The sequence below is a fragment of the Chrysoperla carnea genome, chromosome 1, assembly GCF_905475395.1.
Source record: "Chrysoperla carnea chromosome 1, inChrCarn1.1, whole genome shotgun sequence".
In the NCBI taxonomy this organism is placed as follows: Eukaryota; Metazoa; Arthropoda; class Insecta; order Neuroptera; family Chrysopidae; genus Chrysoperla; species Chrysoperla carnea.
In genome coordinates this window covers 1,448,732-1,466,783 of record NC_058337.1, presented here as the reverse complement: position 1 = coordinate 1,466,783, position 18,052 = coordinate 1,448,732, and the positions used below count along the sequence as shown (strand labels likewise).

The 18,052-nt window shown below is 29.6% G+C and overlaps 2 protein-coding genes across 2 annotated transcripts in view; both read left to right on the top strand.

Moving 5' to 3' along the window:
• Window positions 1–18,052, top strand: part of LOC123306147 (tachykinin-like peptides receptor 99D) — a gene marked incomplete at its 5' end in the record, with an annotated part of 100,586 nt that overhangs the window by 53,504 nt on the left and 29,030 nt on the right. Inside the window, 2 exons of the mRNA XM_044888042.1 lie at window positions 11,923–12,138; window positions 16,828–16,978. Of these exons, the coding sequence (XP_044743977.1) occupies window positions 11,923–12,138; window positions 16,828–16,978 (367 nt within the window). The remainder of the gene's footprint in view (window positions 1–11,922; window positions 12,139–16,827; window positions 16,979–18,052) is intronic.
• Window positions 2,541–8,860, top strand: LOC123290460. Its single transcript, XM_044870662.1, has 2 exons — window positions 2,541–2,744; window positions 5,275–8,860. Exons 1-2 carry the CDS (start codon window positions 2,670–2,672, stop codon window positions 8,815–8,817), a joined length of 3,618 nt encoding a protein of 1,205 aa, XP_044726597.1. The 5' UTR covers window positions 2,541–2,669; the 3' UTR covers window positions 8,818–8,860.

Here is an 18,052-nt window from a genome sequence, read left to right as displayed (position 1 = left end):
CATCCAATTTGATGACGTAATATCGGTATCATTACACGAAATAACACAAATAAGTTTGACAGATATATTCATAGACATCTGATTATAATAAATATAAATACTTATTATCTATGGATATATTATACCCAGCTGTCTGCACTGAACTAACTAATGGTCTATGGTTCATACCGATATGACATCACAGCAGGGCTTACCTGCATTTTAGGTCACGTGATATACAGTTTAAAAATTACGATTTTTAATTTTAAAATTATAAAAGAAAAATGTACTTTTATGACTCGAAATCAGAATATTTAATTATATTTTTACATAAATTTTAACTTTTTTTCAAATTTCATTATTTATTTTTGACTAACGATAATATCCTATTAAAATTATTAACTCGGCAAGTTTTGTCTTTATAGCTTATAAGGGTTGCAGTCACATGACCAGCTTGTTTAAAAACGATAATAATTTCTTCACATCATAAATAAATCAATTTTTTTTATGTTTTTAATTGAATTAATTGCATTTTGTTTGAATTATAGAAATAGTTTAAGTTTAGTGACCTTGGTGTCAATTGAGTTAAAACATTTTTACTATAATTACAAAATTTAATTACAATATGAACAATGAATATATGATTAATAAATAATTAAAATTATCATAATTGATTTGAATAGCGTTGAAAATATCACATAAATCTATAATACTAGATTATACTAAATCTTAATTTTTAGAGGTCAGGTTACATATTTGTTTAAACGGATTTGATACTGCTACGATTATTAGTTAACAAGTTTAAATTGATGAAATATGATGTCTTGAAAAATGAGCTAAAAAATTGCAAATAATTAAATAATAATAATGGGGTTTAACCTCCGTTTTTCTGACATACGCCTTATCACAGAGGTCACATCTTTATTTATTAAATTACATTCATTTATACAATTACATTTATGATGTGGGTGGAATCGGTTATTTCGTTCTTATCTAAGTGATGATAATGCCATCAATTCCACAGACCCCATTAAATATAATTGTTCACACCGCCGCCGGCTGGATTCGAACCCGCAACCTAATTTTAAGTAGTCGAACGGTCACAGATTAACGCCTTAGATCGCTCGACCATTTAGGCTCTAAAACAAATAGAATTAATTAAAGATGAAAAAAAGAGGTATTTCATTTTTTCGCCAATATTTGATAATATTTAAGAAATTTTCTTATATGAACTTAACAAAATAACGAAATCGACGGAAATTCCAAAATTTGTGGAACAACCCATAAATGTTATCTGATGTTTTTCAAAATACCATATCAAATTAATTGACGTCAAATAATTGTCTCAATAAATTGCACGAATATACAAATTCTAAATAGTATGACGCTCTTCTCCCCCCTCCCTTAAATACACAACATGTTTAGAAACATACAACTTTTTGACTCAAAATTTGACTATGTCTTTGTTTATTAAATTGTTTGGACTAAGAGCCAGACCAAAAAAAAATCTCTGAATTTACTAAAGTTGATCATTTTAAGATTGGTTATAGTAGTTGTGTACACACACATACTATGGTCAATCAAGCGAAGGGTAAAACAGGAGTGATATATATGTATTTAATAGAATTCACTAAAGCTGAACATTACTACACAGATTTTATATTGCATAAAAAGAACAGTTATGATAATCAGTCAGTTAAATGTGAAAACAAAGCTGGTCAGTCAGCCCTAATGTATCCACAATAAATAAATAAGATGCAATTTATTAACCATAAATAAAATGGTCAGTCAATCATATTGTGAACGAACCCCCGTCAGTCAGTCAAAAAATATACGAAGAATTGAAATTAAAAAAAATTTTTTTTCACTGACTGACTGGAGTTTTTCTACAATATGGTTAATTGACCAATTTATTTATGATTAACATACAATTAATTTCTTCCAAAAAAGAATTTTCAAGTTTGAAAAATTAATTGCATCTTCTTTATTTATTGTACATACATTAAGGCTGACTGACCAGCTCTGTTCTCACATATAACTGACTGACTATCATAACTGTTATTTATATACAATATACAATTAGTATAACAATCTTTAGCTTTAGTAAGTTCATTTAAATACCACGGTAATCAAAACCATTTTGATAGCATATAACTGATCCCTGTTCTACCGTTCGCCCAGCGCAGCCTAACTACTCTGTAACTAATTCTCAAATGATCAGCTTTAGTAAATTCAGAGAATTTTTTTTGGCCTGGCTCTTTCATTATTTGTTCTCAAATCGTAATCAATTTTCCAATATATCGTGTAATAATGACATTTTTCTTTTGCTGATCAACATAAAATTTGTATACATTGGTCTTTGTTTAATTTTGACTCGTATTCACTCTTTCTTAAAAATAATGATTAATGATACTTTTTCCAAAATACACAATCCATAAATATTTCGGCTTAAAACTCAATGCACTGGTTGAGTTCGACGTTATTGTTGTTTATGAATTCATTCGACAAGACCTGAGGCGTGTGTTCTGATGCAAAACAAATTTCGTTTCATAATCAAAAAATTTTATCAATCAAAAATTTTTATAATTGTGTGAAATTAAAAAATTTTAATTTGGCTTTTTGGATAATCGTACCAGATTTCTGGAAAAGCCAAAGATTTTATAAGTAAATTGTTATACATGTGCTAAAAAATGAAACAAGCATGTTTCGGAATACTATCAAAATTAAGTGTTTTTATTTTAGTGGTACTATTGGATCTTAACAAGGTTAGTGTGTTTTTTTCTTTGGAATTTTTAAGGCTGAACTTTTTTCTTGAAAATTCTAGAAAATTTTGCTTGTTACCTTTTCTATTGGTTTTCCTATTCATTCTGTGGTTCATCAATACATTTTTTGATTTAAGTGTCGTGAATTTTTATCGAGTTTTAGAACTAAACCTGTCTCGAAACCAAACCTGTCTGCTCATTTAATTGGACTATCTAAAATTTGAGCAATATTAAATTGAGTTAATTTTATTCGCGTTGTAATGTTATTTTGGACACTTGAACCTATTTTTTTGAAGTTATGAATGCAAAGAAGTTTGTTACTTAGAACTTTTTGGTTTAATATGAAGTTTCGACACAAAATCTTTCAAAGACCAAAGTCCAAAATATATTCACCACAAGGCTTTCAAAAATAAGCTAAAGATTGGCTAAAAAAATTCCTGTATTAACAATATTCATCAAGTTTTTCAAAAAAAGCAAAGGTAGCCACAGACTTGAAAAAATACCGAAAAGGCAGTTAAACAAAATTGTAAAAAGACGAATATATTCGAAAATTTTTTTGATTTAAATAACGTCATTTTTGCTTAAGTTTAATGTTCCCAATAGAGAAGTTTTTTTTTAATTTCTTTTTCACGTAATTATGGAATTAAAAATGGTTTTTCTAAACTTTTGAACGTCGCTGACGTCAACACATCGCTTTATTTATTTACTATTTTTATGTATTTGCAAAATATAAATTTGTATATAAAATTTAGAAAACAAATAAAAATAATACCTTCTCATATTCTGTTATTTTCATTTTCTAACAAATGTTTTCCAAGAATAAAAATAAACGCTTCAAATACACCTTGAAAATTTTCTCATAAACAATTTATTCCTTATTTATTTGAAAATTTCATCACCAATAAAATTAAGGGGGTCTTTCCTTGTGTGGCAGAATCAAGATTTTTATTCTTACATTTCTTCTTATATTGCCAAGTTATAACATAATTCAAAGATGATTCATCAGTTCATCAAAGTTGAAAAAAAATATTTTTTTTAAATCTGTCCCCACTACCGTGCTCATACATTCTTAATTAGTCAGGCACAACAGGTTTTTTTTTCAATAATTTATTAAGATTTTGACTTTAATTTTAATAGTTTTTTTTTTTCATTTCCATCGATTGGTTTTGGAGAACTACCGATTTCCCATAAGACCAATGTTAAATATGCTTACTTTTGAAGTCTTTTATTTATTTAAATAATCGGGCAGCCCCCCTTAAAATTTCCAGAACTAATTTATACTTAGTCCAACTTCATATAAAAAAATCAAGCTTTTTATTTAAAATTGCCTTGGTGCTCGTACTTACATTCTTAAAATATGGGTCGTCACCTAGGAGAACCCCCTTAATCGGAAATCGTAGCTCGACAACCAAAAAATAAGGCGTTAAAAATTTTTATTGTGTTTGAAATATAAAATTTTTGTGTAAAATTATACTTTTCATAATAATTGATGTAAAAATTTCAAAATCTAAAACTTTAAAAATAATAAATAATAATCGTCATCGCCTTCTTAATTTAATTGTTTTTGGATTAAAAAATTCGTCCCACAACGTTTTTTTTTCCTACAAATAATGCCAAATTAATTTTGACCATATTGTATTGTTAAAAGATATATGAATTTAATTTTTTTGTTTTTAAATCCAAATTTAATTTTTTTTTTTATTCCCATAAGAAAAGGTAATTAATATGAGTAAATTATTTGAGAATATTTCTTACTCAATCCAGTCCCCACATTATTCAAATCTCGAAATACAAAAGAATTAATTGGTGGGTGAAGCCCCAGAGATAATCTTAGTTGATAGTAAATTATGTTATAACTTGACCATATAAGACGAAAATTTTTCGATATCTGAAGTAATTTTAAAAATATTGAAAATGTTCCGCCAATTGAACATTATTTGCTAATAATTTATTTTAATAAATCATATCTTTTACGATTTTTTTAAAGGTGATAAAAAATTTTTATTTCTGTGATTTTTTTTTCATTTTCATAGCTTCTCAATTAATTTTATGGGCATTATTAGTAATTTTTAAATTTGCTCGTATCCGGTTATAAATTTGGGTAATATTTATGAATGCGAATAATTCCTGAAAGTCAAAATTCAACTGTATTTTTTTCTGGATAATTTAAAATTATTCAATATTTTGTACCAATTCAATAAGAGAGAACGCTTAGAAATAAAAGAAAAAGCTGCTTATAATCCGATTGCATTAATTAACGCTAACTTTGTAAAAAATATTTGTAATGTGTTACATGAATAAATTTAGCTACTGGCGATGGTTGCTTTGCAGTCGTAATATCGATATTTAGCGAAATTTAAGTCTGTTGTATGTTTTCGTGTGTTGTAACTATCTCGCGATTAAAAGTCAACTTAAGTTCATTCTTAAATAAATCTTCTTGAGATTCTCTTTAATTTAACTACTACGAGGCCTTCAAGCTCTGAAAATTTTTAGAAGCAAAATTTATTATTTTATTTATTTTATCTGTCAACAGACTTCCGTTTATGGTCAAAATTTAAACACGTTAAGCGCACCTTCAACAACACCCTCAATTTTTGACGAAATTACTTCATCTTCGGAATTCACCCACAATAATGACTCCCTGGTATCAAATGTGTCTGATATAAGTTCAACCATTGAAATTCCACATGCCATCGAGGATGATTCATCAGAAATATCCAATCGTCTGCTTACAGCCGTTTTAGCAGAGATGGTAAACACGCGAACGCCAAATGACACGAAATCGGAACAATCCGATAATTTGGAAACATCAAAATCAGACACAATTCAAACTATACCGATTGATACGATTACAGTCGATTCTGATGACGATGAAAAAGCCCGATTTTCACGTTCGAATGATTCATCATCTCCTCAACCCTCAACAATCAATACAATCTTGGAAGCAGATGAAAAATTGAAAAGTAGTACCACAGAAACTATTTTATTGGATACGCAAGAACCTCCCATAATACAACCGAGAATGTTTGAGGAAGAAGCAATAGTTACAGATAATCCAAATGTACATGACGAACTGGGAAATCTACCAAAAATAGTTGATACAACATCGAAGATATCGAGTACACCGATCGATGAAAATTCTACACGAGGTCGTCGATTCTTGACACCAATGTCTACGAACCAGGTCCATTATCAAAGAGTACCATCCTCGAATAATCTGGTGGATGTTTTAAGCAGTCGTTTAATTGAATTATACATTGCAAATGTTCATTCCACCGAAGGTTTGCCATCACGGGAACTGTTAACAGTACTCCTAAGTCCCTTACGGGTCATTATCGAGCAATCCGTAAACTTATTAGGTCTAGACAATTGTCAACTTGTATGCGATAAGAATCCAAAACCAATTTATTTGCATGGCTCAGCATCGCAGGATCAACCAATAATATTCGGTCGTGAAGATGGACAATCGCGAATACTTGATGTATTCTCAAAATTGGTAAGCTATCACAAACAAACCAGTGCAACAAAAACCCCGTGGTTAGATCTTTTAAGAATTATTTCACCGATTGATTGTTACAAACCGGAACAAACCGAAGATAATTTAAAATTAGAGGGATTGGTCAATAAATTAATCAGCAAATATGGGCATACCCATCATCACAGTCCACCACAGATGCCGATTAGAGTACCATTACGAACAAAATCGCCACAAATGATGGGAGATATACCGCAATATCAATTACCGGTGTATCAAAAACAACCGATTGATATGCCATTATGGCCATCAATAATGCAAAAATTACCGATGGTTCCTACTTATCCAAGACCTAATTTAGAATGGCCACAATTTCAAGTACGTTTACAATACACAATTCCTCAACAATTTTCACCATATCCAATGCCACACGTTCAAATTCGACCAGAAATAATGATACCAAATATTAATATTATGCCATGGCCTGGCAAATCTGTGGATTATATCACAGGTATGAAAGTTCAACCTCCCCTTCAAGTATTACCTCAAATACGGGATAAACAAATGTATTACCCATTATTAAATATTTGGCATATAATTGCGAAGCTAAAAGAAAGGGAACAAATGCTTAAACCAAAATTCTCGATTGTTAAAAAATTACCGCTGTTAACCATGTTACCATTGTTGCCTAAATTGAAACCACTTTTGGCTAAACCATTTATGTGGTTCAAAAAACCTTCACCAATTCCACTTATACCAAAATTCAAACCAATCATACCAAAACCCTTACATTGGATGAAAAAACCTGTGAAAGTTACTAAGTGGCCCTTACCACGTCCATTTATACCAATGTTGGCACCGATACGTTTCCCATATGTACCACAGGATTCATCCAAAATAATGTTACCCCCAGTACCAAGGTTAATATTACCCAGAAAACAGCTTCCAAATCCATTGTTACAAGTTATACTGGGATTGAAAAATACACCAAAATATCCACTGCCCAATTTAACACTTCCAAGGTTACCAAAATATAATTTTCAAGTAAATCTTTTCCCTAAGCCTAAAACAAATCCAATTCTTAATAAAATCTACACCGTTCTGGGATTATTAAAAGCAAAGAAACCTTGTTTGGTAAAAAAAACTATACAACCACGTTATCCAATTCCTAACATTACCTTACCATTACTTCCCTCTTCAAACCCTATTCTTAATCGCCCTCTATATTCCGAACCAAATCCCTTATCAAAAATTTGGAACAATAGACTGTTAAGAATTCCTAAATTGATTTTACCAAAATTACCCATTCTCAAAATTAAAAAACCTGAAATACCTAAATTCCCATTACCGTTGTTAGAACTTCCTCGACCACAACAATATATCGTCCAACCACAATCCACTATTTGGACCAAATCAAGCATTTTACCAAAATTCGAAAAACCAAGCTATTTCAGAGAATTAACAGCCAAAAAAGCACTGCTTATCCCATTATTATCCCAATTAATTCCAAAGCCACAAATACATATTAATATTCCGAATATTAATTTAAAACCAATGTATTACAAACCTAAAGAAAAAAATTTGATACCCAAATTTGTAAATTTACTTCCAAATTTATCAGGTTGGAATCAATGGCTAACAAGGTGGAATCAAATACAAATGCCATTACCATATTTACCCCCACTCAATAAACCGAACATTTATATTTCTCGAAAACCACCCATGCAAGTACAATTACCAAAAATATCAAAAATTCATTTACCTAAAGTACATGTAGTTCCCAAGATTCATCACTTACCCAAAGTCCATGTTATGCCCAAAGTACAAATAAAAACCAAAGTCCATGTTATGCCCACAGTACACACGGTAAGCCAAACTCACTTAACTAAGGCAGAAGAATTGCATGTCCCAACAAAACCAAAAAACACGAATTCTCCGTGTAAAGACCGTACTCCTGCCCACATTTTATTCCCTAGTCTTAAACAGAAACAATCTGTGGGTGTGCATGTAAGTGGGAAAATTGGCGGGACAACCACAGGAGGATTTGGTGGCATTATTTCAAAATATTTAAATTCACAACCTTCCCCAAAGATACAAAACTATCACCCCTATCATCCTTATCCATCCATGCGTCCGTCTGTAGCCCCAACCCAACAAACTATTTTACATCAGACGTACACTCAAAACCAGGAAAAGGATAATCCAGTTATGAGTCATCAAATTCTCCAAACACCAATGATACTTTATTCAAAACCGATTGTTGCTCCAACTCATATCCCAATGCAAGTGCATTCTGATGGTAAAATTAATACGAATCCAATGATTTTTATGTCAAAATCTGGAGTGTCGACAACATCGATTGATAAAGATGGTAATTTAGTTGGAAAATTGAAAATAAACGCTAATGGAAAACCATGTATTGAACTGGATCATCCAGCGTTACAAATGATTGCCCAACATGAACAAGCTAGTTTGGGTGGTCAAAAACAGGGTTGGTTCGAGCTATGGTACAATGATGGTACGGGACCGGAAAAACGTCGATGGAAATTAGTATGGAATAATAAAGAAATTCAGGATTTTTTACATCGCAAAGAAAATTAAAAGATTGTAGTGTGAAAATTAAATAAACAAAAAATTGTGATATTCGGCATATAGCAAAAAAATAGTTCTCTTGCCAAAACTTTTCGGTCAGCTAGCAAAAGAATAAGAAAGTGTCGAAAAGAAAATTCTAATATTCTAGTTAATTCGAATAACGGTGATGTAATCACAAACGATATAAAATCGAATCGAATTTCAAAGTGTGAACGTTTCGTTTACTTTATTGTGACTTCTTCAGACATCATTTAAATTATTTTGTTGTATTCAGACTCATTTATGTTTTCCAGTATTTATGTTTTTAATTGTAATCAAACATAGAACAAAGTAAGAAATGTTGAATAATTAACTAAGTTAGTTGTTAAAATATACTGTATATACTGATTTGAACTAAAAATGTTCCTGAGGCATTTCCAACAAGAAAGCAAACTTATCGAAAGATCTGCCGAAGTTACAGAATTTTTGATCGTTTAGATCGAGAGATAATCCCCTGCAAAGTTCGCGATTTCGAGGATCAAAGCATATAAAACTCCCAGTATTTTTTACGATATTAATAAATTATCTCGACAGAATTGACAAAAAATGGAGGAGAGTTTAAAGTAATGACTTTAGAAAAAATAAATAAAAGTGCTTTGATTTCGAGATATTAATTTTGACGAAAATGGGTCAAAATTGGGAACTTAATTATCCCGTGCTTTAAACGGTCAAAATTTCTGAAACTGTGGACTTATAGTGAAAAAAAAGTTTATCGAAAACTATGCTGGAAATACCTTAAGTAACCATTTTTCTAATCATACTATTACAATTTTTCCGAAAGCAACGATATTTTCCGCAAAATTAGATTCATTTCAACTTCTACCTACATCAAAATCAATATTTCAATTTTAATTGCGGCATCTCAGTCTACCCACTGGCTCATTGTAATAAATACAGATTGTATACGAAAAGCAAAAAAACAATAGGCTATAAAACTTACCGAGGAAGTCACATAAAAATAAATCAAACAAAAATTCATTTTACTAGAATATTAAAATATTTTAATTAAAATGAATTCTCAACTAATTTTAACGTTTTGTAGAATCCGAATAAAATAAGAAATATTATTGTGAAACTAAAAAAACAATTTTACAGATTAATAAAAAATATTCAAAGAAAAAAATTATAGGACAAATTAACAAAAAGAAAATTATCGGAAAAATAGAAAAAATATTAAAATTTGTATAGTTAGTGTGTAAATGAAAATTATTAATTTATTTATGAATAAATTTATTAGATTAAGTAATTTTTTTAAATAGTTCTAAGGTACTATAATATTTTATAAATATTTTTATACTAAAAATAAAAACAAATAATTTTTAATAATTCTTAAGTGTTTTCTTTTTAAATTTCCAGAAAAAAATATTATTAAAAAAAAAACTGTAAAAAAAATTTACAAAAATAAAATTAATTAAAATTAAATTTTGTCTTTTTATTTCAATTATTTTCAATGATGAAAACTTTGATTAAAGAAAATTTATTTTCGATCAGAAGATGTATTTAATCAATTTTTTGATCAAAATAATTAAAAAAATAAATTTTAAACAATAAAACAAAAAAATGTAATTAATAAATATGATTTGTAAGAATTTTTGAAGGCATATACAATTTTTGTTTTATGACTATCCCATACCACATGATTTGATTTTGTCTCGCTAATTTCAATGATTTTATCAGAGAAAAAAAATCCTAATCAAAATTTTCATCGGTTTTGGTTCTAAACAGAAATTAATATTTCCAAATGTAATCAATCGTATAGTAATTTCTAATTAAATTTCGAAATTTTTGAATGAGAGTATGTGTGTCTAAATGTCTATGCATATAGTTTTTCCAATCAATCAACTATACAATAAGTTATTAAATAATTCGAATGCTTAGTCAAGCTACTTTCAAATTTTAAACTATGTATCTTTTGTAGTTTTGGAGAAAATGGACTCCAAAATTTTGCTCTAATTTGTTTCTTTAGGGGAAACAATGATATTTACGTAACAATGTTTCAAGATAAAGTTGTTTAATTTTTTCAAAATAATAAACTTTCTCACGGACCCTAGACTCAATTGACCTGAGTTGGTTATTTACGAACTCAAATTCCCTTTTTTTTTTGTCTTGAGCACCTTATAAAATTTCAGCTCGATATCTTTTATCGTTCCTGAACTATACAGACAGACAAAAATGAACTAATCAGGTAATTTTATGAGCAGCTATACCAAAATTTTGTTTGTATCATAAATATTTCTAAGCGTTAACAAACTTATGACTAAACTTAGTATACCTTGGTATATATAACATAATATACAGGGTATAAAATTATCATATTTTTCCGCCCATCTTCTTGGCAGTTTCGAATTAGTTAACATGTAAATAGACAATTCAAGTAGGCATTTAAAAATTTTTGCAAAACCAAAAAAAAAAAAGATAATTGATTGTAGTCTTGGGTTACTCACCACGCTATGGTTTTAGAAACCCACTAATATTTACAATACGAGTTTCATATTTTGTGACAGTCATTAAATTTGTAGAGAATTAGTATTTCAATGAGAATTTATTTTGAGAAATCATCAACAAGTAATTCAATTTTTGTCAAACAAGGTTTAATCTTATACATATATTATTACGCAAGATTTTTTCTTTCCTACCATTATCTTCCTTATTTCTTTATCAAATTCTATGATTTATCCCTCAAGCTTATTATGTCTAGGTTTGCCGAAAAATATACTAACTCAAAAATATAATGTACCCCTTTGGAAAAAACACGCTAGATAGCTTTACCTCTATTTAGCATTCGATATTTCGAAAACCAAGGCCGATATCGAAAAATTTTATTATAATATTTCGTCTACATTCATTAAATAATAATAAAATTCATCATCAAAGTTGAAAATAAGGTATAAATAACTTCAACCCTTAATTTAAAATTTTCTGGGTACTCGTATTACTCCAACAGTATATAATCCAAGTCTTTTTGATAATATTCCGGCCAACTTTGTTCAATAACGAATATCATATCTTTCATTTCGAAGTACTAGCATAGAAACTAAATAATTAATCCTAATTTTTTTTTTCATTTTGTTTCAGATATATGGCCATAATGAAACCATTAAAGCCACGGATGGGTCGTCGTACAACATTATGTATTGCCGTTGCAATATGGATTGGTAGTATAGCATTGTCCTGTCCGAATCTGTTATATTTTACAACATTTGAATTTAAATTAGATGAGCATAGCTCACGTATTATCTGCTATTCAGAATGGCCAGACGGGCCTACGAATTTATCATATATGGAATATGTGTAAGTATACCAAACGTGCTTTATTAATTTATCTTGAGGGTTGCCATATAAACTAGGGTTGTCAGAGATAAGGTGGCCAAGCGAGTAAAAGTGCAATCGACGTCTTCAGAATCAAAAAATTTAAGTTTGCTCTATCACATCCAAATTTTATTCAATTTTGATAAACCAAGTATGTAATTCTGCTAAATTTGGGTCATACGTATCATATTTATGATCAAAATTAACCTAGCTCTAATAGGTTTTGAGAATATGGAGTCCTGGTGCCTAAATGAAGCACATAAGTGATAGGTAGCGAAAAACTGGCATTACAACTGAAAAGAATGATCCAAAATTAGTGGGTTTCAAAAAAATTCCAATAAAATTGGATCAAATTTGCCTGTGTTATTAAAAAAATCGAATTTATATACCGAAATTATATATTTTTTAACTGTTGGGTTGGGTTGGGTTGGGTTTAAAACAAAAAATTTAATTTTGCTCTATCAAATCCAAAATTTATCCAATTTTAATAAATCAAGTATGTAATCCTACTAAATTTGGGTCATACTTTTCAAATTTGTGGTCAAAATTAACCTTGCTATAATAGATTTCAAGAATTTGGAGTCCTGGTCCCGAAATTAAGCCCATAAATGATAGCTAGCAAAAAACTGACATCAAAGCTGCAAAGTTCGACCCAAAATTAGTGGGTTTGAAAAAAAATTTCAATAAGATCGGATCAAATATGCCTGTGTTATCAAAAAAAAAAATTTTTTAACTTCATGACGTCATCAAAATCCAAAAAAATTAATTTTGCTCTATATTTCCCAAATTTTACCCAATTTTGATAAACCAAGTATGGAATCCTACTAAATTTGGGTCATACTATTCAAAGTTGGGGTCAAAATTAACCTAGCTCTAATAGATATCAAGAATTTGGAGTCCTGGTCCCGAAATTAAGCCCATAAATGATAGCTAGCAAAAAACTGACATCAAAGCTGAAAAGTTCGACCCAAAATTAGTGGGTTTGAAAACAAATTTCAATAAGATCCGATCAAATTTGCCTGTGTTATCAAAAAAATCGAATTTATATACCGAAATTATATATTTTTTAACTGTTGGGTTGATTTATTAGTACTATAGAAATATCATTGAGACACGTTTCAAAACTGGGTGTAATAATAGGTTGGCTGATAAGTCCCCGGTCTGACACATAGATGGCGTCGCTAGTATTAAATGCATATTATTTTTATATAGTACCAACCTTCAAATGATTCGTGTCAAAATTTGACGTCTGTAAGTCAATTAGTTTGTGAGATAGAGCGTCTTTTGTGAAGCAACTTGTGTTATTGTAAAAAAAATGGAAAAAATGGAATTTCGTGTTTTGATAAAATACTGTTTTCTGAAGGGAAAAAATACAGTGGAAGCAAAAACTTGGCTTGATAATGAGTTTCCGGACTCTGTATTTTTTCCCTTCAGAAAACAGTATTTTATCAAAACACGAAATTCCATTTTTTCCATTTTTTTCACAATGTTACCCTATTATTTGATAATTTTTTATTATAATATTCCTGCATCTCACAATTATCGCGGCATAAAATCAACCCACAAGTATGTAAATTTATCCATGAATCAATTTTTGTATTTAACACATTTTGACTAAAGCAAAGCCCCCACACTAAAGTGAGAGTCTGTATTATCTCGATCTTGGGGTATCTATTCACTAATGTTGGGTATACTAAGATAATCTTTAAAATGACTTTTATAATTTTTGATATACACTGTGATCATTTCAAAAGTATCCACCCTTAATAACACTTTATACCTGATGTGATTATTGTTCAAACACTTCACTTTAGATTTCGAGAGGAAAGTTCAAAAAAGGTACCTAGATAATTTTAAGTATCATCCCCTCAACCTTAGCCACCAAAAATTTCAAATGGCAATCCCTACCTTGTTATACATCATTTGAAAGGGCATCAAATTCTACTCACCTTGTAAATAGAAAATAAATCGATCGATTGGTTCTTAAAATAGGTATCACAAAGTAGGAAGAGCCATTTGAAATTTCAAAGTTGGGCTGGGGTGATACTTAAAATTCTCTAGGTACCATTTTTGAACTTTCCCGTCGATATTTAAATCGACTTGTTTTCACTCAAAACTATAATCCCATTAGGTCAATATTTATTGAGAAGTCGAATTTAAAGGTCCATGGACCGTAAAGGTCGCACCTGCATGAGCAGCATGATTAACATTTCACAAACTCTCTGTAGATAAGATTCCTTGTCAACAACTTAATATTAAGGACTTTATTTAATGTGTTTTTTTCATAAAAAAAGGATATCTACTTTACCTACCTATATCACAATTTAATAGTTATTGCTATTTGAAAGAAAAAAAAAAAAGAATATAACACACTCTTAAAAAATTGATAAAATCACATACTTGGACTAGGGCCTGCTGTAGTATTTGATAGGCATTTCAATTTTTTTTTTTCGTTATTCCAAATTCGGTTCACAAAAAAAAATCGTAGATACGGAAAAAATAACCCGGGAAAGCATAGACCCTAGAAAAACAGTCAGAAAAACAGACTGAGAAATAATTAGAATATACAGGTTCGAAAAAAAACGGGCCCATTATAGGCACGCCAACCCTTGGATCAGTGAGTGCAAATCCATGCTAATCCGATCCCATTAAAAGCAGCGTGGATCAGTGAATGAATGTAATCACAGGGTTAATCAAAAAGCCAAAAAAACCGCAGGCCCGTTCCAATTCCTTTATTACCGTCTCAAATTTCAAGCCATCTTGAAATAGGGTATTCCACTATTTAAAAAAAAATACTTGTTGATTAAAATTGTTGATTTTGCTAATAAAATTTATTTCGGAAAAATACACACGCTTTCTTGCCAAAAACTTAAATTAAATTTTAAACCTGTCAAAAACGCGGGCATTCAATTTGATGACGTAATATGGGTATCACTATACGAAATAACACAAATAAGTTTGACAGATATATTCATAGACATCTGATTATAATAAATATAAGTACTTAATCATCTATGTATATATTATACCCAGCTGTCTACATTGAACTAATTGATGGTCTATGACTCATACCGATATGACATCCCAGCAGGACTTGCCTGCGTTTTAGGTCACGTGATATACAGTTTAAAAATTAAGATTTTTAATTTTAATATTTTAAAATAAAAATGTGCTTTTATGACTTGAAATCAGAATATTCAAGTATATTTTTACATAAATTTTAACTTTTTTCAAATTTCATAATTTATTTTTGACTAACGATAATACAATATTATAGTCAAATACTTCACTTGGTTCTAGACTAAACACACACACACACACACACGCTCCCATTCCTGAACAGATATTTTTGAAAGGTAAAATTTGATTGACATAGTAATCAATGGATAGAATGATGATTCTTTTATACAACGATCATGATCATGATGATGATGATGATGATGATGTGATGGAAGAAACAAAATTATTTTATTTATTGAAAAAAAAAAAATCAAAAGCTTTGCCTTTCAATAAATGATTTTATTTTTTTATACGAAAATTGCAACCTCCGTACAGTGGACAATTTATACCAAATAGGGAATATTCTTGTATTTTTTTTAATATTTTTAATTCATTGTTTACACCGTTATAACAAAGTAAAAAATATAAATACTGTTTAAAAATACTGTAATTAAGTATAAAAAAATATTTAAAATACATTATAATTTTGAGATATTTAAACGCAGTTTTTTGGCGCTATCTGTTGATGACGTATAAGTACGTGATCTGTCTGTCAATTGGTGACAGTTCAATGTATAATTTGCACTTGAAAAAAATGAATTTACAACACTGAATTTACACTCGTTATTATCAAGTTTTCTAATAAAAAGATACAAAACGTAAGTAATTAATGCCATGCAGTATGTCAACAAATTTGACAAGCCAGTAATATGATGTTACGTCCGTTTAAAAATTTGAATTTTTATCACTGAATTTGTACTCTTATTAATTAATTTTAAGTAATTCAAAAGTAATTAATTACTAAAATAATGGATTAGTTGAATTATCTAGGCCATAAAGTTACGGAAAAAAATATTTGACATGGAGATCGTGAGTTATAACACCAGTTTTTCTTTTCTAATATTATTTTATCCAAAGAAAATATCTAAAGATAATGTTTATAAAACAAAATTATCAATCGATATTCAATTAAAACTAAAACGCTTTATTGCTATTTTTAACGATTTATTGTTTTCGTAAAGATAATAACAGCAATAAAAATTCATTCAGAAAATTTTTGAATTGATGAGCATTTATTTCTGGAATTAGAACATTTAAGTATGTTTTGCTCCGATGGATTCATCAACTTCCACAGAAGATAAAATTCAGTTCAATTCAAGTGTAAACTAAATTTTATTTTCAGGTTTTTAGGTTCCATTATAGTGCCCCAATTCGAGGGTCCAGTGTTAATAGAATTGTTTACGATAGTTGATATTATGATTTTGTGTGTATTTAAAAAAATTTTTTTCCCAGTGCCGGGGATTGATCTGAGTACCTCTTGCATAGAAAGCGCGTATTTTCACCACTAACCTAGACTCTGTTTCAGTAGAATAATTAATATTGCAATGTTTTAAGTTATAAAATTTATTTTCATCATCTGGAAAGTTGAAAATTGTCGTTTCTCTGTTTCAGATACAATGTAGCGTTTATGATTCTCACATACTTCCTACCAATTGGTTCCATGTCATATACGTACGCGCGTGTTGGATTGGAATTATGGGGATCACAGAGTATTGGTGAATGTACTCAACGCCAATTGGAGAATATCAAAAGTAAACGAAGGGTATGTATTTCCTTAATATTTATAAGATTGCTTGTAGCCGAGCTTGTTTAGGCGACTTTACCTGCTTTGACTATTGGCTGGGAGGTTGAAGATTCGAATCCAGACAGCGGCAGTGTGAATAAAAAAATTAATAGGGGGATAACTTGATCACACTGTCGACGCTTGGATAAGAAAGAAGTTTCTTCTCGTCGCTTGGTACATTCGGATATAATTTAACAAATAAATAAAGAAAGATGATGTGGGTGGCCTCATAAAATTTAAACTATGAATCCAAAACTAAAAACGCCTACTTTAAAGGATGCCTACTTTTTGATGACGTTCAAGACGTTTTTTTTTTTTATAGAAAATTTGTTTTTCCTTTTCATTAATTTCCCACCAATATTCAAAAATAAACGTAGCTGTATTTTATATAACACATTAAAATTATTATTTTTATGATAAAAATTGAGAAAATTATGTATCTCAAAATAATTTATACATTTTTGTGTGTAATTTATTTTTGCTGAATCATGTTTATTTGAAATAATATAATGATTATTGATTATTGATAGGTTCATTTAATGTGTATTAATGCACACTTAAATGAGCTGATGATTGCTTTTGTTGTATACCACAATAATTAATGATAGTAGAACAAGTCTGTAACGGTATTAACTCGTCAGCATTCGCATTCGTTGTCCATGCGAGAAGCATGGAAATTCTAAATTAATCCCGCAAACTTCCAACGACTGGCCTTGCGATTTGTTTATGGTCATCGCAAAGGCCAGGCGCACGGGTATGTTAATAAACATACACAATATAAACAATATGAGAACAAACACAAATAAAACAAAAGTAATGACAAACATTCTTCTTGAGTTTCTTCTTGAAATTTTTGGTTATGTTTTACAAACTGAATATAGATAAATAGTATAACTTCGCAGTATACTTGTACGTATCTTCCTATAAATTGAACAATTTTGAGGATCAAGCGTAACAATAGCGATTCCGATACAAAATTAATAAATTTTGATTTCTTTAGTTTAATTTTTGGGTTTTTTTTAATTTAGTTTAGTTTAATTTTGAAAATCGGTC

What these genes read in the sequence shown, in the direction of transcription:
- LOC123290460 (XM_044870662.1), top strand. Translation starts at nt 2,670, where the DNA reads ATGAAACAAGCATGTTTCGGAATACTATCAAAATTAAGTGTTTTTATT. An exon ending in TACTATTGGATCTTAACAAG is followed by an intron (nt 2,745 to 5,274) that starts GTTAGTGTGTTT and finishes ATCTGTCAACAG; the next exon opens with ACTTCCGTTTATGGTCAAAA.